The 27,304-nt window shown below is 42.7% G+C and overlaps 1 protein-coding gene across 3 annotated transcripts; it reads left to right on the forward strand.

Moving 5' to 3' along the window:
* The first annotated feature begins 401 nt into the window (after positions 1 to 401).
* Positions 402 to 27,225, forward strand: tesk1b (testis associated actin remodelling kinase 1b). Of its 3 annotated transcripts, none has more exons than XM_071459402.1 (11): positions 402 to 619; positions 1,488 to 2,257; positions 14,541 to 14,662; positions 14,839 to 14,887; positions 16,481 to 16,627; positions 17,515 to 17,597; positions 23,084 to 23,174; positions 23,859 to 23,942; positions 24,627 to 24,713; positions 24,958 to 25,054; positions 25,143 to 27,225. In XM_071459402.1, the coding sequence occupies exons 2-11, from the start codon at positions 2,066 to 2,068 to the stop codon at positions 26,264 to 26,266; spliced, it is 2,076 nt and encodes a 691-aa protein (XP_071315503.1). In that variant the 5' UTR covers positions 402 to 619; positions 1,488 to 2,065; the 3' UTR covers positions 26,267 to 27,225. The 3 variants fall into 3 exon arrangements, with proteins under 3 accessions (XP_071315503.1, XP_071315504.1, XP_071315505.1); XM_071459404.1 differs by lacking the exon at positions 402 to 619 and adding an exon at positions 2,358 to 2,443 and having other exon boundaries at positions 2,122 to 2,257; XM_071459403.1 differs by lacking the exon at positions 1,488 to 2,257 and having other exon boundaries at positions 405 to 619.
* Positions 27,226 to 27,304: the final 79 nt, after the last annotated feature.

A 27,304-nucleotide genomic window follows, 5' to 3' on the forward strand; every position in this document is an offset into this window, starting at 1 on the left:
TTGTGTTAAGTCAAATTACCATAAATAGGCTACTGGATAATTGATAGGCTTGGGCAGAGAGCTGAGGGGAGGCAACTGGGTATGTACACAGAGGACGGAGGTGGTGGTGGAACCACTGCAGAACATTTTCAGCCTCCTAAAAACTTAATTAACATAATCACTGAATGATATGTTGAGGTATGAAGTCCACACTTTCTGATTCCAACACACAGTTCTCTATTTAATACACAGGCTGCTGCAGCCCCTTGCTGCAGGGAGAGTTTGGACACCGACATAAAGGTGAGAACTGGGCCCGTTTAAGCGCCCCCACAGGTGCATTTTTGCGGTGATGACGTGTGGACCCCGCCCCGCCTCCCCGCCTCCAATAAAGCAAAGCAAAAGTCACCGGTCCTCACCCTGCGAGCAGCCAAACCCGGAGCGGAGCAGGCGGGCGGGCGCAGAGCGGCGGCGACGGGGAAGTGAAACGAAACCACGGAAGCCTGAGTGCTTGAAGGCGGTTCCCGCAAAAGATGATTAATTAGTAAAATAAAGCCGTCGGTAACCGGACACCTGCAGCTGATCCGGGCCCGGGGCTCAACGGAGGACACCGGCCCATGTGGAGGTGGTGTTTTCAGGCCAGGTAAGCACACGTCTCCGGTCGACCACGGTGAGGCTGCGCGTCAGCGTTTTCACTTTGAATCATGAAGCGGACAGTCTGTGTGTGTGTGTGTGTGTGTGCGTGTGTGTGTGTGTGTGTGTGTGTGTGTGTGTGTGTGTTTCCCAATGGGATTGTAGTCCGTGACAGACGAGCTCGCAAACTCAGCTCAGTTTGGCATCCATAATTTAAGAGCCGCAGTCAAGGCTGAGGGAAGATCCACGACACGCAGTTTCCTGCAGAGCATCAAGGAGGCTCCTGCAGGCTGCATGCGTGCTTGGCTGGAAGACCCCCCCCCCCCCCCCTCCCCCCTCCTCCCCCCTCCCTCTCCAATGTGACCCAGCGACCATTAAGCCACCAGATCTGTAAATACTGTCCGAGTGATTGGATCAGTTTGAGAGAGCACCCATGTGTGCAAAGTGCGGGCGATGACGATGAGAGGTGATATCTCGCTGCATCCGCGGCTTTTATCACTGAAGAGCGGATAACATATCAAACAGCCTCATTTACGACCAACTCTCTGGATTAATTATTTTATTCTAGGCTAAATGAGGTTATTGTTTGTTTGTTTTTTTTTAATCATGCCTCCCCTGAATGCAGAGAAAATGTTAAAACCCAGTTTGAGAGCTGCCTTGGAGCGCTGTGCGTCAGCGCGGGATAGTTTTTGTATTCTGCAACTATTTGCCAATTATCAGATTTCCAATGAAGTGCTTTAGATTGGCAGCTCATTCTGTCGATAAGAGCAGGAGCAAGAGTTTTGGTAGCAGATCGGTCACGTCTAGATGCACACACACTTTATGATTTAGTGGAATAACGCCCCTGTTTCCGCCCCCTCCTCATTGTCCCTCTTCAGTTTTAATAGGCTGCAGCGGCGGTGAGGCAGCTCTGTGCGCACTGGAAGCCCTGAATTCAATTGGTGGAACCAGGAGGGGAGCACCGGCCTTTTCCACTGCAGGAGGAGCAGAGTTGGAGGAAGCCGAGAGAGAGAGAGAGAGAGAGAGAGAGAGGGGGAAAGAGAGCTGCCAAGACAGCAGCAGCAGCAGCAGCAGCAGCCTGCGCAGTTTAGAAAGAAAGCGGCACTGCCTCCTCTGCTGCACGGCATGAGGGACTTCACCCAAACTGCGCACTGACTCTGCAGGATGCACCGCTGCAGCTGCGCACTTTGTTAAAGACAAGACACAAGCCAGTTCCGGACCAGTGCAGGAATCTGACAGAGGAATTAAAGCCCAACCGGCCGCTGACCACAGCTGCGACATTTGGTTTCCCCACTCAGCGGTTGTCATTCCTCCCCTCCGTGGAGCCCTGCGCCGTGGCCTTGTAGCGGACATGGGAAATGTAAACAGTAGTCGGGCTGGATTTTAAACTACGCACACGTCCCACGTCCTCCTCCAGCCCCCTCCTGCTCCACCTCCTCCTCCCGGGCTGTCCGAGATGGAGATGGAGACGAGGGTCGAGCCGGAGCAGGAGGGAGAGGCAGAGCCGCCCATGCACAGCGTCCACGGAACCAACCGGATCAGACCGTCCTCCTACCGGGCCCTGCGCAGCGCCGTGTCCAGCCTGGCCCGTCTAGATGACTTCAGCCGAGAGAAGATCGGTGCGGGCTTCTTCTCCGAGGTGTTCAAGGTGAGAGGAAGTTGTCTGACTCACTTTCTCACTGTGCTTAAACTGCTTGCTCGGTGTCTTGTTGAGGTCAGGCTCTAGATTCACTGTGCACATCCTCCAGGTCTCCATGGATACACAGCATCTAACTAGATCACTGAAGGCGGTTGCACAGAGTGTGAACTGAACTCAGCTTCTTGACAGCCCACAGTGAGTTGTTGACTTCCTCTCAACTCTCTTGACTCAACTTGGTCCCTCACCATTTCTGAAACAAGCGGTATCTATGGCAACCGCTGCATCCTAACTCAAACAGGAAAGTAGAAAAGCTGCTTAATGCTGAATAATTGAAGGAGAAAGTTGGCGATTGGGTTTTTTTTGTTTTTGTTTTGGAAATTTACACCTCACTGTCTTGTCCTGTCTCCTCTCCTCTCCGCACATATTTGCGGTGACCCACATGTTGTGTAAGGTGGACACACTGTGTTTTGGTGTGTAAGTGGATATGGTCCGGACAGGTAGATCTGGAACACGTGGAGGTAACCCTACGCTCCCCTCTGTGTCCGGACCAGCAGCCTTCATCCCTCTGTCACGCTGCTGTTCACATGCATAGAGACTAATTCCAGGGCACGGCTCATTAATGATGACGGCCCGGTGTGATGGTGTGAGAGAGGGAGCACAACACAAACAGAAGAAGGCCAGTGAACAAAATGAATCAATCACCTCCGAGAGGAGATCTTGTTTCATATGTTGATGAGGATTTATTTAATTGGATTGAAGTCAATTTACAGATCCTGAAAAGTTTGGGATGCCCTTGAGTTTTATCTTGAGCTTTATATGAGTCGAGACGGACACAGTAGAGTTTAAAATCTGAATCATTTAAATTAGAAAGGACATTCACCAGCTTGGTTAGCTGCTGGATGTGGAGCATGCAGCTGGTTTTCTGTACAAGACTTTAATAAGATCCAGGATGAACACTGACATAATGAATTTCTGTCTGATCATTAAATACCAGGCTGCGCTCTGCGAGTGCCGCCTCAAGGCAGTTTGATGACTGATTGACTGTCTTGCTTGATGCTGTGGTTTTGATATACAGAGGTCATTAGTGTGTAAACTCCTGCCTCCTCCTCTCTGAGACATGTAGGTTTGTGTGGAAACTATACAAACACTTAGGGTTCATAAAGATTTTTACCCTTGGTGAGGGGTGGGTTTGTAATATCTTTTAGCTTTTGTGTTAAACTGGGGACATAAGGGATGAAGAAATATAGTAAAAATGTCATTTGTAGTATTGGAAGTCAGGATCACAGTGAGCTAATTAATCCACAGAACATGATGTTAGTATATATCTGGACATGTACCCACGTTTTAATGAACAAATACTTGGACACTTTCACTATTTTTGGAGATTTTTTGGGGGTGAAATTATAAATGGATTAATCATAAAAATGATGAACAAAGCACTCATCAAAGGAATTATTAGTTTCAGCACCAGTCACGTAATTTTCTCCCCATCAGCGCTTCACGTGTGCAGTAAATCAAACAACTGGAAGTGATGCTGTTTCAAATGGCTTCAATTCACTTTCTTAAACAGGTGGCATCATTGTGCTGCATATACAAGAAGCCACATGTGCACAGATGTATTTTATGAGGGAAATTTAGAGCAGTTTATCCCGATGTTACGCAGAGCGTTATCAGATATGTGTCCTCGTATCACTCAAGCATCAGACAAAGGTGTCAGTCAGTTCTGCAGAGTTCAAGGTCTCGTGTCTCTGTCTCACTGAAGTCAGCGGATAAATGTTTGTCATATTTTCAGTAATCTTGAACAGTTCAAAATGACTTAGCAGTTTTTTTTTTATCATTTAAATCATGTAAACAGACTCTTCTGTCAACTAATCCCAAAGCAAACACTGGACATTAAAAGTCACTTTTATTCAACACTATGACCGAAGCTCCAGTCTTTTTAGTCACCAGAGTTGATGTAGTAATCAGTCTTGTTGTTGTGTGTTCAGACTGAAGGGAAGCTTTACTCCTCACTTTCAACAACGACTGAAAATTAAACATGTGGAACAGGTTTAAGTGTAGACGGTGATGTTCTCGTGTTGATAAGAGGTTATTAGGAGCTCCTTTAATACCAATGTGGGACCAGTGCCAGGACTCGCAGGAGTAAAAGTGATGTGTGTGTATTTTTTTTTCTTCGCCCCATCTGCTTCCTCTTTCCATGTATTTGAGTAATACTGTATTTGAGTTTCAAGTATCTGATCTCTGGGGTCTGTAGTTGAATGTGGGATGTGGGTATAAGGGCATCTGTCATTGCTGCCAGATGACAACCTTGTGGAAAAGAAAGCAGGAAATTTTCACATTTGAGACACTGGAACCAGCACATTTGTGACATTTCTGCTCGATAGTTGATAGTTTTCTCCCATTAACTGACTTCATCTCTGATTTGTGGCCAGAAGATCTCTTGCTGTGTCTTGGATGACTCTAACATACAGCGTAGTTTTGTAATCCCAGGTGGGATGGGTCAGACGGTCCCTATGACAACTAAACATGCCGTACAATAACCTTCAAAGGTTAAACCATGAAAATCATCAGGGTTATGGAGTCAGAGCTGTCACATGATAACAATGATTCATACGATCATATTTAAGCCTTGTAGTAACGAGAAATGCGTGAAAGTGGAAATCCGGGATTGTGACACTTCATAAAAACTCTTAATTAGCTGTGCTGAACAGTCTAGTCTTGAAAAAGCATGAACAAGTCGCCTCTCAGATCATTAAATAAGACTTTTTGTGTTGTGACTCCCCTCTTGTGGATTGTCCTCTTTTAAAGACGGCTCTTCAGGCCACTCAGCCCACAGAAGCCACTCCCTCAGCTTTGCCCTTTGAATGGCCAATGAGCATGCAAATGTGAGCATGTTTACTGCTGGCTTGTCAAGTTGGCACTTAGGTTTGGATCAGCTTGCCCTTTGATAGCGCCATATAAATGCAAAATTGTTACCGCAGCTATCAGTCACATTTAAAAAGTTTGCTGACATTGCTGACTAAACGATTGTTCTGGTATCCTGCTTTAGTTCAGGGGAAAAGGCCTGACTGTTCTGCTGCAAAACCTCTTTCAGGTGTGTTGTTTATTAAGGTTAGCGAGCGCTGAAATGTATATGTTGCATATACTTACATCCAGGCTTTGAAATGGATGCCCTGAGCTTGGCTACAAAGGCTATGGCCTCCTGCCATGTGTGTGTGTGCTGTTGTTGAGCTTCAGCCCTCAGTGCAGATCAATGGAGGCTCGCTGCAGGGAGACAGGCAGCCATTCACCTCTGCAGTGTGCAATTGTGCAACCTGGAAAAAAAATAAATAAAAGAGCAAGACAAAAAAAAGAGGGAAAAAGGGAAGGGAGCACACGTGTCAAGACAAATCCTTCAGGTGCTGTTTTTCATCTTCCTTTTAATATTCTTCAAAGGAAAGTTCCTGGTGTGTGTGTGTGTGTGTGTGTGTGTGTGTGTGTGTGTGTGTGTGTGTGTGTGTGTGTGTGTGTGTGTGTGTGTGTGTGTGTGTGCACATTACCAGCATATGCCTCGTGCAAGACACCTACTTTTGTTTTTTTTAATCGGCCTCAAACTCAATCTGAAAACCTGAAGGCTCAAAAGCAATAAAACCCCTCATTCACAAATACATTGCACCACCGTTAACTGCAGGAAGTCATTATTTATTTATTCTGTCTGTTTCTCAGGGCTGCACGCTTTTTGAACAAACAGGATGGTTCGATTTCTAATTGGATTACTGAGCTAGTGCGTCATTTTCCAGCTGTTTCTGCTCTGATAATAGATGGTATATTTGCTAATGCAGATAACACCTGCTGTCCAAGAACCAGGAAACAGAACAGGCCTCTTATCGGATTTGGTTCTCATTTGGCCCCTCTCCATCATTTACATGAGACATGAAAATCTCATGACATTGTTTTCAAAAGCTTACAGCACATCCAGTCTCCTCAAAGGCAACTTCAGTGCTTCATTTTTTTTGTAGAAGTCAGACTGATTTCTTTTGAATTGGTCAATATAGTCTTTTTTTTTTTTTGTTTTTTTTAAATATCTTTTAGTCAGTTCGAACTACACAAACATTATTCTTGTGATGGGTTTTAGAGAAATGGTTTATCATTGTGGGAAAACAATGATTCACGTTCATGTGAGGAGTTAGATAACACACGTGTGTGTGTAAGCTAAGTCTGAAGCTGCAGCTGCTATCTTAGCCAAAGATAACAAATTTCACCAGCTCCTCTAAAGCTCACTAGTTCCCACATCTTGTTTTGTTAAACTCAAGTGTAAAAATTACTTGTAGTTGTTTTATGGAGCTTTTGTGACAGTTTAAAAAGAATAAAAATAAAACTATCCTTAGACAGAGGCAGGCTAGCGGCATCCCTGTTTCCGTTTAACCAGCTACTGGCAGCGATATATTTACTATATAGACATGAAATTGGTTTCAATCTTCCGATCTGACCCTCAGCAAGAAAGCAAATAAATATATTTACCAAAATGTCGAACTATTTAAAGTGTTGTTGATGTTTTAAGTGTCTAAATGCTGCTGTTGAAAATTAGCTACACGTAAGTTAACTCTGGGATAAACATCAAATTTAGCATTTGTGTTGAATATTGTGCACAGTCCCTTTACAAATAAAATTAATACATGTATAGTTTTTTTTGTCTTGTTTTTCATTCAGCAAAGAAGCTTTTTAGTGAAATATTGAGAGGGTTTAATATTTTCAGAAAGAATATTTCAATCTGGTGATTCAGTCTAAAAGTATCTGTCATAAACTCAAACTTTGTTCTTCTTGCTGAAGATAAAACCACACAGCACAGATTGATAAAGTTTTATTGTCTTATAGCTTCACTTGGCTCATCATTCTTTAGTTAGAAGAAATAATTTCAGGGCAGATTTGCTTGTTTGTTTTGGTAACTGTCGCGAAAAGTGGGAACATTTTAGACTGAAATGCACTTAAATGAGTCACGTAGTGAGAATTTCTTCAGAACAAAACATGTCATCATGGAAATGAGCATACCAGCTGTAATAAGCCCGACTAGACTCTAGTGATGGAGGTGTGTGTGTGTGTGTGTGTGTGTGTGTGTGTGTGTGTGTGTGTGTGTGTGTGTGTGTGTGTGTGTGTGTGTGTGTGTGTGTGTGTAGGGTTGTTTTAATCCCACATCTGAGATGATGATGATGATGATGATGATGGTAATAATAAACTGAAAGAGTAATTGCATAAAGAGGATTTAAAAAAGACATGAGTCTCCAGAGGACAAATACTGTCAACATGATTTGGACTGTGTGTGTGTTTGTGTGTGTGTCAGCTGCTTGTGACAGAGCGGTAATGTGAAGGAAATGGGTTGCCAAACACTGCTGTGGTGCCACTGCTTGTGTGTACAGTGTGTGTATGTTTGTGTTGTGTATATCTGGTTTTAATCTCCTGTCCACAACAGCGGCTTGGCAGCAGTTCAGCGTCAACTTTTCGACCTTCAGTTTAATCGTATTCTGATACCACTTTACAAAATGTTGATTAAAGTAATGATTTCATGTCTAAAGAGTCTTGTCTGTCATACAAACAACATTTTGTTAATTTTTATAGTGTAGTTTTTCGTGTCATTTGAGCTGCAGCTAATGATTGATTTCTTGCTTAATCTGATGCTTTTTTCCCTTGATTGTTTAGTGCATAAAGAAAACAATAGAGATAAATAATAATAATGATAATAATACTCAGCATTCTTCACTATTTCTGAGACCAAAACATGTTTTTGGAATTTTTGCTTTGAAAAAATAATTATTTGAATATCAAAATTATTAAGAGATAAATTTTGTGACAAAGCAATTTCATTGCAGCACCAATCATCACATAATGCATAAATATTGTATCAATTTCAATCATATAACCAAGCCCAATCAATATCTTCTATCTCTAGTGATGAAATATTCAGGGTTAGTCGGTCAACAAAAAATAACTGACAACAATTGATGATCTATTAACAATTTTACAAATATTCCAAATATTTATTTATTGTGAATATTTCCGAGTTTTGGCCTCTTGATTTGGATAAAATGCATTTTTCAAATATTATTTTTTGGGGCCTTTCTGTGCCTTTAATTTGATACTGGGTTAAGTTATATCATCAAATACATGATTTTTCTAAAGAAAAACTGTGACTTCTTATCACTTTTGGTTCAGTTCATCTTGTACAGAGGTAGTGATTGTGGGACTCTCCCATCTGGACGTGTTGAGATGTGATCAGTTCTTAGTAAATCCTGGCTGCTAGGAAAGTTTCTTTTGTGGAAAGACATAATAATGAAGGATGGAAAAAAAACAACAGATTCTTGGGAGTTGCAAACACACACAATCCACAATCTATCATCAGTCATCACCTTGGTGCATGTGATCAGTTTCAATTTTCAGGATTAGGAGTGTGTGTGTGTGTGTGTGTGTGTGTGTCCATGTTGCTATTGGATGGTGGTGTTGGTATGGGAGAGCCAGTGCAGACTTGAACATCAGAGGCTTAGTGTAGCACTTTTCCCTCATTATTCCTCTCCTCCCTCGCTCCAGTCGGGGCCTGCTCCCTTGCCATTCACTGCACAAGTATTTAGCTCTGTTTATGTTCTGCACAGCCACACAAACACGAAAGTGCTGAGCATGTCATGTGCCTGTCTTCACTTGAACCACCATGTTTGCTGCTTAAAAAAATTTCAACTGGACCTGGGATTAAAATGGAGAAGTGATGGGGCAAGAGTTGCACAATTATCTGTTGTTTTCTTTTTTTTTTTCCAGATACCTCCTCCACTTAGTCACTGGTATCAGTGTTTTTTATGCATTTATCTCCAGAGACAGTGTATGTGTGTTTACATCAGTGCACAATGAGTGTTTCCTCCCGTCCACATATTGGCACTGTGGTAGACTTCAGCAGGACCTCAAGGAAAGCCACTCCCTTGCGATAAGGTAAACAAATGGCTCAGTGTTTGCATGTGTATGGGTCGAGCCAGTATCACGAAAATTGTTACATGTTTTTGAGGTGGAGTTTTTATTGTCATCTCTGTCCCGTCTCGCTTCAAAGAGTCACACCAAAAATCAAATTTATCTCTCTCATTATCAAAGCCACACACAGTGTATTTCTTTTGTCCGGATTTTTAGATATCTGTCTGAGATCTCTGCCTCCGCCCTGCTGCAGTGGAAGTGAATGGAATTTAATTTGCTGCAATCAGAAGTGACATTTTAAAGGTTCAACAGCAACGTCTCCTTCCATGAGGTGTGTCCTTGTTAATCTGCGTAATCCACAGGGCGCAGTAGAGGCAGTTTCATTTGATCTTTTTTTTTTTTTTTTATTGAAGACATTTCCTGTGAAAACTGTTTAGAGTGAACAGAAATATTACAGACTCATGTCTCAAAACCTGAGCGCTCCAGCGAGTTTAGTATCGCACTTCCAAAAAGCTTGATTTATTTAGACACAAATTTTTTTTTTAATTCATCTTTTTAAAAACAAAAACAGAGCCATCTATTAGTTGGCAACGAGCAAGTGATCATAAACAGGTATCTCTAACCCTAACCCGTCATGTTTAGGCCTGTGTATGTAGAAGAAAGAGAGGGGAGGGGGGTGTTCAGCTCAGTGTTGGCCCCTTGGATCAGGTTGTGTTTCACCGAGGGGGGACCTCCCTGCTCACTCACTGATGGACCCGGCTCGGCTGGGTGCCTCGTCTCAGTCGCCTGCACACATGCATTCTCGCTCTGACACTCACATACACACTTCTCGTGCTTCTTCGCGACATAACTGAGAGCTGAGCCTCAGGCGGCGGCTTAAGCTCTGAGATGTTTTGTAGGAGAAGTAATTTTCTCAATTCTCTGACACACACACACGCACAGACACACAGAGTGGTGGAGTTCACTCCCTCAGGGACTTAACTCAGTGTCTTCACACTTCAGCATAAAGCTCATGTGTGAAATTGGTTGAGACTTTCTTTTGTTTCTCGTGTTTGTCTCAAAATGTTTAGTCCAATGCAAATTATGCTTCAGTCTCGCTGTAAAAGTTGTTTGTTATTGACGGTGATGTTACTTTTCTGAGGAGCAGATCCTGTTTTTATGTCCGTCAGATACTTTCTTAGGTAAAAACCTCAACAACCTGACTGCTAAACATTTAGATCTCATTGTTGTTATGGCTCCAACAAACAGATTTCAAAGCAGCCTTGATGTATTTCCACAGAAGATCCCTGCCGTTTATGTGGAGACCCCAGTGTGGTTTATTTAAAAGTTGATTTAGATTTATGAAAGTGTATGTTCAGCTGGTGAAGTCATAACAATGGCCCCTGCTGGTGGGAAGTTGTGAAGTAATCCATGAGAGAAAAGGAGCTCACCCAGTGTCCTGAGGCAAAGTCATTTCTCTCTCTCTCGCTCTCTCTCGCTCTCTGGATGTGTGGTCACACTCAGCCTCACTCCACTGCTGCAGTATATAATTTGTTCTGCAGAGAGTTTTCTCTTTTTGCTTCCAGTCAGAATTAACACTACATAGTGAAAGCATGTGGACACCTGAAAAGCACTTGTCCTCATACTTTTGGCCGTGTCTACCAGTGAGGACACCACAGTCATGTCCACCATATTCTTTGATGATTAAATGTCCTGTGAAGGATGTTATATTCTACAATTCCACATCTTTTAAGCCTGAATTACGTGTTTAAGAGTAGAAAACCTTCAATTTGATTTATTTTAGGCTACAAATATAGTTAAATAAAAATAAATAAATCTTATAAAATAATAGGAGTTGATATTTCTCTTCTAAAATTATATTCCTGGCTTTGAAACAGCATTTAGGTCATTATTTTGAGAGAGAAATTTTGCTTAAAACATATTGTAGCAGCTAAACTATTTTAGAAAATAAAAACCCTGGGCTTTTTCTAAAATCCTGGCTACAACCCTGTTCACAGAAACAATAATAAAACATGAAAGAGACTGAAACAAATGTTCCTGCAGTTTTATCTGCTAGCACAGTCTTCATATACTTAACTACCTTTTTAAAATCCCAGATATTTTAAACGTGTAACGCGTCTCTCTTGCCCTTGTGTGCATCCCCATCCTCCATCTGCGGTTTCAGACTGTGCATCATTCTGCCTCCTCCGGCCTCCGGCTAATGACAGACATCACTGCACATGTTGGCTGCACAGAGAGCGAGAGAGATGCCTGTGACCTTTCCTCTGCTGACAGCAGTACTTTATAAGGCTGAGCGTGTTTTTGAAGGAGAGCTTTAGGGAGTGTCTGAGCGCGTGCATGTGTGCAGAAGCCTGTAGTAGGTGTGTCCGTGTGTAATTGCTCCATATTGTGGGGTAATCTTTATGTAGGCGTGGGCATTGGCATTCCAGTGGCAAGTCTGTGGAGATGACCGGTAAAGTGGTTGGCATCAAGCATGTTTTAAAAAAGAAAGAAACACTATATCCTTCTTGTGGTCGTGTTGCAGACTTAAGCTGCTCAGATGGCAAAAACACCACACACAGCACACAACACACACCCACACCTGCGAAAATGTTGCCCAAGTTGCACTTGAACCTGTGTTTAGTCAGACACACTCGCCCTGTAATGATGATGAGTGAGAGGTTGTTTGTTTGCAGGCTAAAAAACTGTCGGGACAAAACAGTCTGGTCAAGCAGCGTTGCAATTTCATCCACTGCTGCATCATCAGCAGTTGGCTCACGTTTGCACTGTAACCTGACTGTGTGAGTCACAGAGTGTGTGTGTGTGTGTGTGTGTGTGTGTGTGTGTGTGTGTGTGTGTGTGTGTGTGTGTGGGAGATGAGCATATAATGCTGTCTTTAAATAAATGACAAGGCAGATGTGTGCAGAGAAAAGGCGGACAAGTGTGATGTAAATCCAGAGCCATGCACAGCCCCACGGTCCCGTTTGCCAGATAAATCTGTGCTACTCAGGAGGAGCGTGTGTGTGTGTGTGTGTGTGTGTGTGTGTGTGTGTGTGTGTGTGTGTGTGTGTGTGTGTGTGTGTGTGTGTGTGTGTGTACGAAAAGAAACCCCTTAATCGGCTACAGAGCTGTGTCTACCGGCTACATGAGTCGGCCTCATCCTTGCTGTAAATACATAAAGAGAAGCAGAGATTAGTCCTCCACTCCCTCCAAACTCCTGCAGCGTGTTTAAATGTCTCCTCGGACTTCCCACTCTGCAAGAGGAAGCAGCTACTGTAAGTAATTGTACTTGTGAGTGTCTGTGTGTCATTTACATGTGTGCATCCATGCATGTGTGCAGCACTTTGCCAAAGGCCGAAGTCCTGAAGTGACTCTGTGGAGAAAGGATTTAGTGTGGCAGAGACTGACTCTCATTGACGGGCTGTTGCGATGAAGAGGGCTGCCTTCGTCCAGCGCGTGTGTGTTTGTGCGTGTGTTAATAGCATTACTCGCTGCTCTCTCGTCTGGTCTCTAATAGGCTTTGTTTTTTTTTTTTTTTTCCATCACCACTCAGATCCACAGCACAGCTGAGATCCAGGCCTGTGTCACACTGACTTCAGCTCAATGTGACTTCAGTCCTTGGCTCCTCGCACCCCTCCTCCCCCCTGCCGTCCTCTCTCCCCATGTCTTTCATTACACTCTCATGTCACTAATGAAGACACAACCTGAAACCCTCAAGTGCCAGTTGAACTTTATTAATAGCTCAGAGGAAATTTGGTTTGCAGTCAGGCAGTAAACGTCTTGATTCTGGATCCAAAATGCAAACAAGTGTCACTTCACAGCCAAAATTAAAAACACAGATTAGCAGCAGCCTGCTATGTCTCAAACTGATTGACAGGTCTGTAAATAGAGCTTGGTATTGTTATACACTTTTAACACTAGTGCTGATGTGATAATGTAGTTTTGGCAGCAATATCAAATTGGCAGTTGTTTTTTTTTTTCAATACTTAAATTTGAGAAATACATTTTTTGTTATACAAATATTAACTGTTGCCCAAACTCAAGCATATTTGCTTAAATGACACGACATCCAAAACTGGCAAAATTTAGCTTTAATTTAGGAACAGTCCAGTCAAAGGTATGAGCAAGCTAGAAATGCTTTATCACGTGATCAGAAGTTTGATTTGTCCAGTACTTTGATTTAAGTCTACATACCTGGAAAATGTTAATGTTAGCATGTAAACACACTAAACTTACAGCTATTTCATAAGGAAGCGCATTGCTTTTACTAAAGGGGTACTAAAGGTTAGCATTTTGCTCAAAGTGCTGCTCTACCTGCTCAGCACTAATATCCAGCAGTACTTGTAATACATATAGTGGCAAAAGAAATAAATGTAAATTAAAGACGTTTTTGATTATTATTAAGGGTTGTTTCGATTACAGTCAGTTAAAGTTTGTTTTCATCGAGTTGAAATCTTTAATCGTACATGCAAATATAGCTGTATAGGGTCAAATCAGCTGCAGATTCAACACTGGATCACAGAAATAAACTAATACAAAAGATAAGCATTAAAGTAATAAAATATATTCATATTCAAAAGAATTATAAGAAACTTTAACACCAGTTTGTTCCAGTTAATGCCAACTCTCGCCTTCACACTCACTCACTTCACACCTAACACCAGCAGTTACACACATTGTACTAGGTTTACACACACACACACACACACACACGCAGGAAGACTCAGACACACCTCTGACTTTCTCTCTCTGCAGACTCGTCTGCTGCTTGTGTGCATTTCTTTCGTACGTCTTGCCAAGCAAATAAGCACGAACATGTAGCCTGAGGGGAAGCATGTCGTGTCTCCATGGTTACCATACCAGACGGAGACGCTGCCATAGCAGCAGGTTGCGGCAGAGAAACAGCCGAAACAAAAGCCAAGAAGCTCATCTGACCCACTAATATTTCATGGCCAGCTTCCAAAAGCACCTTGGCGCTAATATTAGTCAGCACTATGTGGGAGTTTCATTTTATTACTTCAGATTGTGTTGACCCATGTGATTTTATTTATGTATCACAAATTATCATCAAATACTGTTGCTGCAGGCCTGCTCTGTCCAGGGATTTATGTGCTCATGTGGACTGTGAGGTGCTTTAAACAATGTTTTCCATCTGTTATTATGTTCCTTTGAAAAGTGGAACAAGTGTTAAATTGCTCCAGAGAGTCTCTTGAGCCAGATATTGTTTTTTTTAAATTGTATTTTCCGGTGCTAAATTGCATAATTTCCCCAGTTTTCTGATTTCTACACAAACCATGTTGAAATTGTAGTTTTGAGATCTAAATTGTGAATCTTTTCAGTTGATCAAAATCGAGTATTTATGTGTGTTTTTGTGTGTCGTATGATTCAGGTGCAACATCGTGTGTCAGGCCAGGTGATGGCCCTGAAGATGAACATCCTGGCCAGTAACAGAGCCAACATGCTCAGGGAGGTCCAGCTCATGAACAGACTGTCCCACCCTAACATACTCAGGTACCTGAAACATGTCGCTTTAATTCAATCCAGAAGGAAATATCGTATATATTATCCTGGTTTCGTTATTCTCACAAAGTTTCTTTCACATCCCTGTGATGGATCCGTTATGTTTTATAAAAACAGTTGTTCTCCTTCTGTTATTAAAGTCCTGTGTTTGTCTGCTTGGCCACCAGGTTTATAGGAGTGTGTGTCCATGAGGGGCAGCTCCACGCTCTCACAGAGGTAAGACGTTAATCAGCCTGCTGCTCAGTGGATGAGGTTATTGGTATTTTTAAGAACTGATTTAACTAAAATACCTAATTCTGATTTTAATGACACTTTAGACTGTGATATCTGTCTTTTAATTCAGCCACAGGCCTGTGTTGGTGGCTTCCATTTTATCAAACAAAATAAATTCCTACCAAGCAAAATCTCAATTTACAATTGAGTCCACATTTAGACATGATATTAATTTTATACATGACAGCACAGCCAACATGCCAACCTTCCCCTCTCAGTACTAAGTCTATATAGGACAATTAATTATGAATATAACACCAACTGCAGTTCTAAGATCCATTATTATTTTTATACCCTGTCAATATTCATTAGATTAAATTGTTGCTTCCATTTCTATGCAGGAAACCTAAAACAAATCTAGGATTGAATTCTTTTAAGCTTGTTAGATCATGGGTGAGGAAAGCATTTAAAAATCCTATTTGACATTTGTTCCTTTTTTTTTTTGAAGTCTAGATATGTTTTAATGAATTGCTGAAGTTCATTAAGGTTTGGTGTCTTAAAAACAAACCTCTCTACACGAACTCTTAATTTTACCTAATACACTGTGAGAGCAACTCTTCTTTAACTGCCTGCACAGTTAGGCCCCAGCTGAATCTACTGAGACTGGGGTCAGGCAGTTCGTGACATTTCACCTGTTTCTGAACGTGTGATGGGTTGATGACCTGACGTTGTCATGGCGACTGAGCAGCACAACAGTGAAAAGAAAATGGATCGGGAGATAGGAGGGGGATTTGGTGTCCTGACGCCTGCACTGGCAGCATTAGTGTTTCTAAAGCTTTTTATCATGTTGTATTGATCCAACAGGTCAGCAGGTTTTCAGACAAGGTGATTAAAAATCAGATTTTCTTTTTCTTATCATCATTAAATTAAATAATGAGCTTATTGAGAAGTTTAGTTGATGGACACTCGATCACACTTTGGGGCTGCAGCTTCTGATTATTCTCATTACTGATTATGTTGTAGTCAGTTCAGTCTATAAAATGTCAGGAAAAAGGGGGGAGGTCTGGTAGCATTGTGGGTAATGATATTTACCTGTTAATATCTGGACTGTCACTGTCCATAAAAAAGCAAAATATCACACACGAATTTCTCATTTTGTCTGACCTGTAGTCCCAAACCTAAAGATGTTCAATTTACAGTGATATAAAAACAAAGAAATATCTCAAATCCTCACATATGAGAGGCTGAAAACCACTGGATGTCAGATGACTTAAATGATTAATCTATTATCAAAACTTTTGTTGCGTGATGTACTTTAATAATCTACAGTCAGGTTTGTACGTTACTTAAAAAAACAACAGGATGAATAAAGTGCCACAGGATGAGAATTAAAATGGAAGAGGACAACAGTGGTGACAACAGACAGGATTATTTACACAGCAGTGCAACTGCATACATCAACATAAATGTACCTTCTTTAACACCACAGTTATCACAGACTGAAAAGTATTTAGGTCCCGAAGAAGCCTGAGTAATATTGTAAAACTGTGCATCACTAATGAAGCTCTCGTGTTGCTGTTTGTCCTGACGATCCAGTACATCAACGGTGGTAACCTGGAGCAGCTGTTGGGCAGCGACGTGCACCTGTCGTGGAGCGTGCGCCTCAGCCTGGCTCTGGACATCGCCCGGGGGCTGAAGTACCTGCACAGCAAGGGCATCTTCCACAGGGACCTCACCTCCAAGGTGACGACAAACACACACGCATCAGCGCGCACGTACGGCACACACACATCACTGAGCATCAGCGCAGACTGACGCTCCATTGGGACTCTGCTCCTAAGGTAGCGATACATAGGTATTACATGCACCGATGCTTCCACTCTGAACTACAGTCACTTCACGTATAAATGCTCAAACATGAACTGAAACGATAAAGGAGGTGAAACTAGATTTTAACACGGGGCCTCTCTACAAGACGGTGCCTCAAAATTGGGTAATAATGCAGGTTTTGCCTTAAGGCTCTATTCTTCCAGTGTATATTGTGATCTGTCATCCACACAGTTTTACCATTTTCAGGGCCTCTGAGGTCTCCAGTGACCCTGGACAGTTGCACGCGTTGCCCTGTTGGTAATCTAGCTGTGCACAAATCAGCAATTTGGCTCAAGCCTCCAACATGTCTGTTCACATAACTGGGACCAGCCATAGAAAATAGAGAAACAGACTAAAAAGAAAAATAAAAAAAATATAGATGCTTATGTTCAAATCGAGCAGTGTGTCTGCAAAGGAAATGTTGACATGCTGGAAACTGCTTATCAAATCAGATTTGAGAGGAGATTGTGGTCATATAGCTGCTCAGATACTGACATTGTGAAATAATTCCTTCAAAAAAAAAAAAAAAAAAAACAGAAATCAGCTATTTCTGTTTATTTCTGATGGCAGAGCCAAAATATATGTTTGGAAACATCAGCAGTTCAGAGCTACTGTTGCCTCAGAGCTAAAGACACAAATGTGGTCACCTAAAAATGCTTATATAGCAAATGAAAAGCTCAATACAACACAATAAAATCTTTGAACACTGTTGAAATTCTCAGCACTAAAGTGATGTGTGTGACCTCTGACCCCCTGTGCAGAACTGCCTGGTGCGCTGGGAGGGCGGCGTGTGCTCGGCCGTGGTGGGAGACTTTGGCCTGGCGGAGAAAATCCCAGATTACAGGTCAGTCCATTCATCAAAACTTCTATCAACCCTCTGTGATTAGATAAGTCACGCTCAATAAATTGCATTCCTTCGCTTCTCTTTTTGTCTTATTTATCTGTCAGGCCATATCTCCCGGTGCAAAGTGTTTAGAAAACGCCTCCCTCAGCTTCTCTTTTCTGCGATGAGACACAATCACACACACAAAAAAAAATGAGACCCATTACTCACACCAACGCACAGACGGGTTTTTCCAGAGTGTGCAGGCACATGTTGTGGTTAATCCCCCTCTCCGACACGGCTCGCTCTCTGTGGAACTATTATTATTAATATTGTCGAGCGTTGTTTCAGGGGGGAGGAGGTGGGACAGACAGCAGCTTGACTCACAGAGCTGGTGTTAATATTCAATCTGACTGGCTGTGACGCACCACGGACTCTCTGCCTCCTCTGTGTTTGCAGCTGCGCGTTTTAATGCGCGCTGACATTTATGTGGCTTGTTTTATTCTCAGCCATCAATTCAGCGCTGGCCTGTGCTGACCGTAAAGCTATCCTCTGATGTGTGTTTTTATTTTCTTCAGCTGGTTTTCCAGTGACATCATGTCTCTCATGGTGTCAGATGGTCAAATTCTTTACTTAACTGAAAGTAGTAATACCACAGTGGGGAAAATACAACATTACTAGAAGGAAAAAGTTTTGATGTCAACATTTTACTCATGCAAATGTGTCAGCAGTAAAGCAGTTAACTTTTAAAGATCTTCAAAGTTTCTAAAAGACTTTGTCAGTGTGGAAAAACATGTCGAAGCTCCACTACAGGTTGAACACCTAAACCAGCGTATCATCCAACAGATAAAAGGCTTTTTTATTACATGAAACATGACTTAAATCTTTAAGATGTGAAGTTTTGAGGAACGAACAGTGTCCGCATTTCTCCCGCTTTTAATCTCAAATCTCTAAATCTGCAACTAACTCATAACGACAAACATCAGAAAAACACAGAGAAAAATTATTAAAGCAGCAGTTCGACATTTTGAGATGTTTCTATTTGGTTTAATGATGATGATGATGATGATGATGATGACGATGGCTACAGTGGCAAGATTTGTCTTAAAGTACAGTCAGATCTTCATCCAAGTTGAAGTTATGAACAAACACATTTTTTTTTAACTAATAACAGACAAACAGACACGTGTTCACACTGAAAACATCATTCAGACATTCACAGTGTAGGTTGGAAACAGAAGGTGAACCTCTCGGCTAAAGGCTTCAGCCAAACCTCACTGGAGTCAGAAATTATCAAAGCTGCAGTGAAATCAGATTTGAGGTTTGGGTTAGAGCTACTTATAAAAAAAAAAAAACCACTTGAATATTTAGAGTTTGTTATTCACAGGAAGCATCTGCTGATGTGAAACATGACTTGCAAACAAGAGATTTCAGGTCCAGGACTTAGGATCAAGACTTGTTGATTTGCATGTAGCTGAAGGGTTAGAGAGTCGTCATCATCAAGAGTTTAGATCTTCATCAGTCCACAGTCTGACAAACTGTCTATAATGAGGCAACTCATGGTGCATGGAGCATGATGTCCTGCCACGGTCACCATGGAGGAAGCTGCTGCTCTCCAGAAAACATCGCTGCACCCTGACTCTCCACAACACTACAGGGAAAATGTTTTATAGACTGATGGAACTAAGGTTGGGTTGTGAAGAATATGCAGCGCTGTGTATGGTGTGAAAAGGTCACTGCATACCAGCGCGAACACATCATCACACAGGTGAAGCACAGTGGAGGGAGCAGCATGATTTGGGGCTTTGCTGCCTCTGGGCCTGGACAGCTGGCAAGGTCCGGCTAATATCAGGGTGTCTGTCCACCTGCTGAAGCTGCTGGTGATGCAGCAGGACAATGACCCTAAACATCAAAGTAAATCCACTACAGACAGACTTCAAACAAAGAAGATCCACTGTTTGGAGTCAGAGCCCAGATCTTAATCCAATAGACAAGACATCCTGAGAACACGTCTGAGCTGAAGCAGCTCCGTAGGAAGTATGGTCCGAAATTCCTCCTGCACACTGAGCAGCTCTGACCAGCAGCTACTGGAAGCATTTGTTTGAGGTTATTGTTGCCAAAAGAGGTTCAATCGGTTTTAATAGATGTGTTCAATAAATACATAAAATATTATAATTGTTTGTATGACATTAGCTTAGGGCCACTGTGTTTGTCTACACTGACTTAAATGAAGTTCAAATCACATTTTATTAATGCAGAAAACCAGGGAACTCCAGAGGGGTCATGAACTTTTTCTTGCCACTGTGTCCGTTTCCCCACAGTTTCCAGTCTTTATGCTAAGCTAGGCTAATCAACATAACACTCAGAAATCAGAATGGCATCAATCTTCTTGCACAACTGTTGGAAAAACAGCAAATAAGCACATCTGCCAAAATACATAGCCGCCTCCAAAATGGAAATATTCCAGGAAGTAGATCAGATGAATTGTAATTAAGTGCATAACTCACTGAAATGTGCTTTGTTTGTCTTTCTTTTGTGCCCAGTGTTTCACGCTACAACTTGACCCCACTTCTCCTCCACATCCATACAAGTCCATGACTCAAATCAGACGATTTATCTTCTTTATGAATATTATTTCTCCATAAACAAATCAGCAGTCAGTTGATTATGATGATGTCGAGCATCTGCTGAATAGTTGGGATGTTGAGGCTGACCTTAAAGAAACACAGCAACCAGTGTCTCAAGACTCCTGCCCACACATGTACACAAACGCACACACACACACACTTGACACACACTCCTGTGCCATTAGCTCCTTGTCCTCCCCTCCTCGACGCGTCTGCAGTCATTTAGCAAACACACGCCTCCTTGCTGAGACGAGACAGCTGCCGCTAAAAACCTGGCCTGCTCTTTTCTGTGCGTTGTGAGTGTGTCTGTGCTGTTTCCACTGGTTGTGTTTGTTTGTGCCCCGGCCACCTTTTGTGTTTACACAAGTGTGCGTCATTGTCGCTTGGGTGGAAAGCTTGTTACGTTGGTGGTTTTCATGCTTTCGACTTAAGTTTGCTCTGCTACCTTTCTGCTTTTAAAACCTCGAGGACCCTCCTTCTGAGGTGTGAAAGCTTAAAAACAAGGCTAATGTTTTTCACATGTGAGGCAGAGGCTTCCACCTGACTGAAGGTTTGTGTGTGTGTGTCTGTGTCATTTTTGCATTCCTGCACCTATCAAACATGACACCTCTGTTTGCTCCGGTGTCTGTTTCCAAAGCAGCTGGTGAATAGCGTCTCCGTCACTTTTCAAGGGCATGTTTGCTTTTTATTTTAGTCAAACACTGATGTATCCTGCAGCAGAGCGCCAGCAGAGAATGGGTGATGTTGACAACCCCGCTTCAATGTGCGTGTTTGTGTTGGAGTGCTACCACTGTGCTTGTGGCATGGAAGGAAAGAAGGAAGGAGGGAAGGAGAGGAGATGAAGGGGGTTTAGGAAAAGGACTCCAAATAAGGTCAAACTATTCCAGTCCTCCTCCTTTTGCTCTCTGCCTTACTGGATCTCTCCTGGCCCTGGTATAAGAAGTCACTCTTGTCCTTTGTGCTCCTAAAGTTCCTCTTGAGTTGTTCCTTAATAATTTTGTGTTTATGTAAAAGTTTTTCTGTAGCGGTTTCCCCTCTCCTGCTTTCTCTGCTCTTGATTCTGTCGGTCCACTTCTCCAAATGTTGTTTACATTGGGAGCCATGATCGTCTCTGCCATCACTTCCCTGCTCGTATTTTTTGCAGTATCATAACCCACAGTAGCAGATGGAAATAGCACAGAGAGGAAGTATCTGCCAGCAGGGTGTGTGTGTGTGTGTGGGTGTGTGTGTGTGTGTGTGTGTGTGCGTGTGCAGGCATGTGTGCAGGCACGTTGTCCTTGCACATTCTTGTGTTCCTTCCTTTTTATTCTGCTTAAATTTCACAACGATATCACAATATAACTGAAAAACACTGCAGTTTCTTAGATACAAAGGAAGTACACACACACACACACACACACACACACACACACACACACACACACACACACACACACTTGCACAGAGCCAGGTTTCAACCCATAAAACCCACTTGATTGGTTACTGCTTTAATGAAATGGAGCGTGATGCCTGCTTGCACAACTGTTCCTGTCTGACCACTTGTTTATCTGTTGTCATCGTCAGAGATCCTGATGGAAAATAAAGGAGAAATATTCTTTTTATTGTCTCTCATGCTGCACTGTCGGTTAAAGTCTGGAGACAAACGTTATGCTGATACACATATAATCGACTATAATCAGCCCCTTTTTAATTTGCTATTTTCATCAATGATTATTCTGCCGATTATATTCTCTATTAATAATGGTCCAAGAAAATGTCAGAAAGTGATGAATTACCGTCACAAGTCCTGGAAATCCAAGCTCACATCTTCGAATTGCTTGTTCTGTGGGACTAGTAGTTCAAAACCCACAGAAATCCCAAAGCAACAAATCCTCACCACTGAGAATCTGATCCCTCAGGAATATGGTTTCAGTTGTAGAAACTGTTCCATCAGATGAACATTAAGAGAATTTGTTGTGGGAGTTCAAAATGTTCAAGTATTTATACAAATACAATGAATAAAGATTATTTTAATGTGCCTGTTTGAGGTTTTTTACCTAGTTTTAAATTCTAAAGTAGACATTTTTCTGTCAGGTGGGTTCAGACTTACCTGAGCAAACAACAGTTTTGTCCATTCATGCTTTTAAAGATGAGTTTAAGGCATTGTTATGACCTTAAAGAAAGGATTTTTACAAATTTGTATCTTTTTTAGTTTAGTCAATAAAATGTCAAAATGGTGAAAATGGCCATTGAAGGTTCTGAGGGCAGAAGGAGACGTCTTCAACTGTTCAAAAGCAAAATATGTTTAATTTTAAAATAATGTAAACAGCAATAAAAAGCTGAAAACATTAACAATTAAGCAGATAGAACCAGTTTTTGCCTGGTTAAATAAATATTTAACAATTAATTGATCATTGAAGCTTTCTGTCAGTCAACTACTTTAAAGTAAAAGATCATTTTATGTGAAATGAATTTGGAATCATTTTTCATTCACCTCTGCTTTATTGTGGTGGAGGCAGAAATCTCAAAACCAGGCTGTTCATGGCAGGTACAACTCACTTTTTTATAATTTGGTCGCACTGGCCCTTTAACAGTGACTTTATTAGACATTATTTGGTGTTAGATTGAATCCTTTTTATTCACGTCGTTTCAGACAAACTTAAGCAGAAGCAATTAAAACGTCAGTCTGCTCAGATTCACTCATTTCTACCTGATTGTGCCCTTTAAGACACATTATTGTTGTCCTCATCTGTGATATTTTGTGAGGCAGGAAACACAAAACCGAATGACACAAGATCCTTTTAAACTTGTGTCCTCTAATAATAACAGTGGTTTAACGTCGCGCTTCCCTCTTTTTCTCCTCCTTCCTCCATCCATCCCTTCCTCTTCTCTGTTCTGTAGCGAGGAGGAAGACCAGGAGCCCCTGGCTGTTGTCGGCTCCCCCTACTGGATGGCCCCGGAGGTGCTACGAGGGGAGGTGTATAATGAGAAGGTACTGATGGATGGCTCTCTTCATTACCCTCCAGCTGCAGATTGTTGCAAGAGTTCAAGGTCCACAGTGGGTGTTATGAAAGCCGGTCAAATAAACCAAGGATCCAGGCAGTGAAATAAAACAATAAATATTTAATAAATCAGTTATTATGTCAAAGACAAACAGGAATTCAGTTACATAAGAGCTGCACTTCTTGGCCTGGGTTACTAGTATTTTCTGTGCGGCTTGGTGGAAATTTTGATTGCCTGTTACAGTAGCATTTAAGTGACGATAATAATGTTTCCTCAGTGTTACGCACTCTGTCTGGTATAAACAAGATCCAGATTGTAGTGCTTATATTTAGATTTTATTGAAAAAAGTCTAAAAATAATACAAATCCACATAACTTACATAATCAGGTTTCCAGACCGACTGCTTCAAAAGTTGTAGATTACAATTAAAACTAAAAAAAACTGTAAAAATTTTACTGTAACCTGAGAGAAATTAAATATGAGATAAAACATATTTTTCTTGCATTTTTTTGTCAAAGCTTTACATATGGAGGTTTGTTAAATGAGAGTTCATTAAGTCACCAGAGCAGTACAAACAAGATCCAAACTATAAGCAGCCAAAATATAAGTTGTGACTTCATCTTCACCTGTCATTGTGTATCTCTTACTGGTCGACTCGTCTTCTGCTCTGTAGGTGGACGTGTTTGCGTACGGGATCATCCTGTGTGAGATCATCGCGAGGATACAGGCCGACCCCGACATCCTGCCACGCACTGAGGTACAACCCTCGCTCCTCTGTCATCACATACTCATCATCTCATACGAGACTCATCTCACTGAGCTCCTCGTTATAATTGTGTGTGTGTGTGTGTGTGTGTGTGTGTGTGTGTGTGTGTGTGTGTGTGTGTGTGTGTAGGGAGGAAAGTCTTCTTCTAGGATAATCACTGTATTAAGTCTGCCAGTATTTCAAAAGTGCCTCCAGCACATTGTTGTGAAAGTGTTAAAATGACTTGTAACTTTAAGCAGCAGTTGCACCATCTCAGATATGATGTTGAAAAATATGTAAAATGGTAGGTCTCTCATTTCTGCTGCTGATTGTCATCTTGGACAAACGGGAAGCTGACTTTCTTATCTTGATAGAAGATAATTCGTGTCTCAAAACTGTTACTTCTGAAGGCCTCAAAAAGTAACTCAGTGCCCGTAATGCCTTGCAATCTGAAAACTGTTATTATGTTAATTCACTCTTGTCCCAAACTGCAAATGCACAGAAAAAAATATGAGAAGAGCTGATGGCTGCAAACAATTAAAAATAAATTGCAAATGGTTGTGAAACAGCTTCAGAAACGCAGCCTTAAAAAACAACTTTACTTTGTTTTTGCGTAGTATCCAAATCTGCAGTTTGACATCTGTTGAACCAGGGTAAAATGTGCCCACAGACATGAATGTTTTTGTTTCTCTATAGGACTTTGGTCTGGATGTGGAGGCCTTTCAGCAGATGGTGGGAGACTGTCCTCCAGACTTCCTGGAACTGGCCATCGCCTGCTGTAATGTAAGATTTATTCCCTCCCTGTCTTCTCAGTTCATTCTGCTGCTGTTGTTCCTTTTCTTCTGCCTTTAGCTTCCGATCTGTAGTAATTAGAGCATTACTGTGACCTATGTTTAAAAGCCATAGTTTTAATAGGTAGATGAAGTCAGAAATGTTACAGATTACATGAATGAACAGGTGCTGAAGTGAAAGGTGTAGATCAGAAAGTATGTAGGTATAAACAAGTCTCCTCTGTCTCTGCTTCCAGATGAATGCAAAGCTCCGTCCATCCTTTTCCCAAATTGTAGCAGAGCTGGAGAGGAGACAGGCTGAGAGGAAACAGAAGGACGGGCCAGCAGTCAAAGGTGAGTCACCTGTAGACACCTGAGCGTCGACCAGTTCATGTTCCTGCACGTTACCACTGTTCACCCTGGTTTATTTTCTGTTTTAAAGCTGTTTCTCCAGCTATCGGCCCGCTGCGAAGACGATCCCTCTGCCTCCCATCGGACCCTCGCCTCTCCCGCAGCAAATCCGACATGCTCCACCCCCCGGACACACCCCCCTCTGTTAACCTGGCACCTCCCGCTCGGGTCAACCCCTTCTCTCTGAGGGAGGACCTCAAAGGCGGCAAGATCAAGCTGTTCGACACTCCCAGCAAGTCGGTAATCTCCCTGACCTTCACTCTGCCCCCACCACCAGACTGCGACGACCCCTCTGAGGCTGACGGCGTCGACCTGCCCAGGAGGCACAGACGCTGCCACTCGCTGCCTTGCACGCCTCCTCCTCACCTCACATCGGCGCCAAACACTGTCCTCACCGAGGAGGAGTCGACGTCTGAGATAAATGGTGATACAAACGGAGAGAGCGAGGAAGACAGACTGTTGGGAGAGGAGAAGGGGATCGGGCAGGGGAGTGGGAGTCACCAGGCAGGTGATTCAGGTCTTCCTCTGTCCCTTGAGCCCCTGTCACTGGACCAGCAGGGGGAGGGGGAGGAGGAGGAGGAGGAGGAGGAGCCCATGGACTGCACCAGCTCTCCGGACACACAAGACAGCAGTTCATCTCCCTACTCCAAACCCTCCCCTCCTCCGTCACCGACCTCCAACCCCCTCCAACCCTCCACCGCACCCTTTTCTAACGGCTGGGGGTCTGCCATCTCAAACGGGCCTCCATGCCTGCCTCCCCTCTCTCAATTGGACAACAACAATGTGGTCGTAAGTCGACCGCTGGGATGGAGCACACCTACCAACAATGCCGCCACCACGACCAACAACAACGGCTACCACTCCCCTCCCAGCGACCCCGCTGCGTCGTCCCCTTTCGGCTCCAGCAGCGGCCACTCTCTGGACCAGGAGGAGGTCATCTCCTGCCCTGGCTGCTGCCTCGCCGGTCTGCGCTTCCCCTCTGTTTGTCTCAGAGCTCCACCACGCAGAAACCCCTACAAGAACCTGAACGGGGACCACGCAGCCTCACGTGGGCTGCTTTGTCCGGGACCCAAAGGTCTGCCGCCCTCCCCGACCCCCACGACAACCACCACCAGCCTGGAGCCAGGACTCGCTTTGCCGGGGGCGCAGACATAAACCCCTGAATCTTCAACACCAAAAACACGCAGTAAAGACACGAGTGGACACTCTGCACCTAAAGCTCTTCCCTGGAAATAAAGTGGGTCTTCTTAAAGTTTGCACAGATTTTAACACAGCAATACCCTGCTTATTTTCCAGACTCACTTTTCAGTGCAGAGAGGTTCTGAGTATTCAGACTGGTTTCCTAAAACACACTCCGGGACGCTGACTTTCTCCATAAAAGCTGTGGCATCTTTGCTGGTGACTTTTTTTTTTTTTTTTTTCCTTTTCGGTGTGTGTCGCCCTCTGCTGGGCTGAGGGTGACACAACTTGAGATGTCAGCTGTGCCTGCGTAGATCTGACTGATGATCGGCAGCATCCAGAACTGATCAGCATGTAAAACACTCCAGTTTGTGGCCCAGCCAGTTCGATCCTGTATATTTGCAGATGTAAAGATTCCTATGACTGATGATGATGATGATGATGATAATATTGATGATGATGATGATGCTGAAATGAGGAATGTTGAGCTTAGTATTACTGTTGCAATGATTTTTGATGTTTGGTGCTGTTTCTGAATGAACAGGCAGTTTTGCTTTAATGTCTTTAATTATCAAGAGGTGTATAGTGCACTGCTGAGGTAGGTGTGTGTGTGTGTGTGTGTGTGTGTGTGCAACATGGAAATATGTGAGTGTGTGATGGATTCAGTGTGAGTGGCTGAGGTGTGTGTGTGTGTGTGTGTGTGTGTGTGTGTTTGTGTGTGTGTGTGTGTGCTGTACACCATTCTTATGACTATTTTCGTTGCTGTATGATCTCTCGGCTCCTCCGGTTGCCTGGTTAAGCACTTCACCTGTATTACTGTTGTTAAAGCTATTGATATCATTATTACTTTTGGGAATGAATGGTCAAAGACCTGCTTAAGAGATGTACAGATTCTTATTATTTAAAGATGGCATTGAATAAAAAGATAGAATGCAGTTATGTTCTCCTGATGTGTATTTTTTATTTTTTTAAAGCCATCTTGATCTGGACTGAAATATCTCAACAGACAGTGGA

This window comes from Trachinotus anak, unplaced genomic scaffold (assembly GCF_046630095.1).
Source record: "Trachinotus anak isolate AG129_WGS33_773 ecotype Australia unplaced genomic scaffold, CSIRO_AGI_Tana_v1 ptg000023l, whole genome shotgun sequence".
Lineage (NCBI taxonomy): Eukaryota > Metazoa > Chordata > Actinopteri > Carangiformes > Carangidae > Trachinotus > Trachinotus anak.

Coding starts and splice junctions, on each gene's coding strand:
- tesk1b (XM_071459402.1), top strand. CDS start 2,066: ATGGAGATGGAGACGAGGGTCGAGCCGGAGCAGGAGGGAGAGGCAGAG. Junction 2,258..14,540: donor TCTTCTCCGAGGTGTTCAAG/GTGAGAGGAAGT, acceptor CGTATGATTCAG/GTGCAACATCGTGTGTCAGG. Junction 25,055..25,142: donor GGACGGGCCAGCAGTCAAAG/GTGAGTCACCTG, acceptor TCTGTTTTAAAG/CTGTTTCTCCAGCTATCGGC.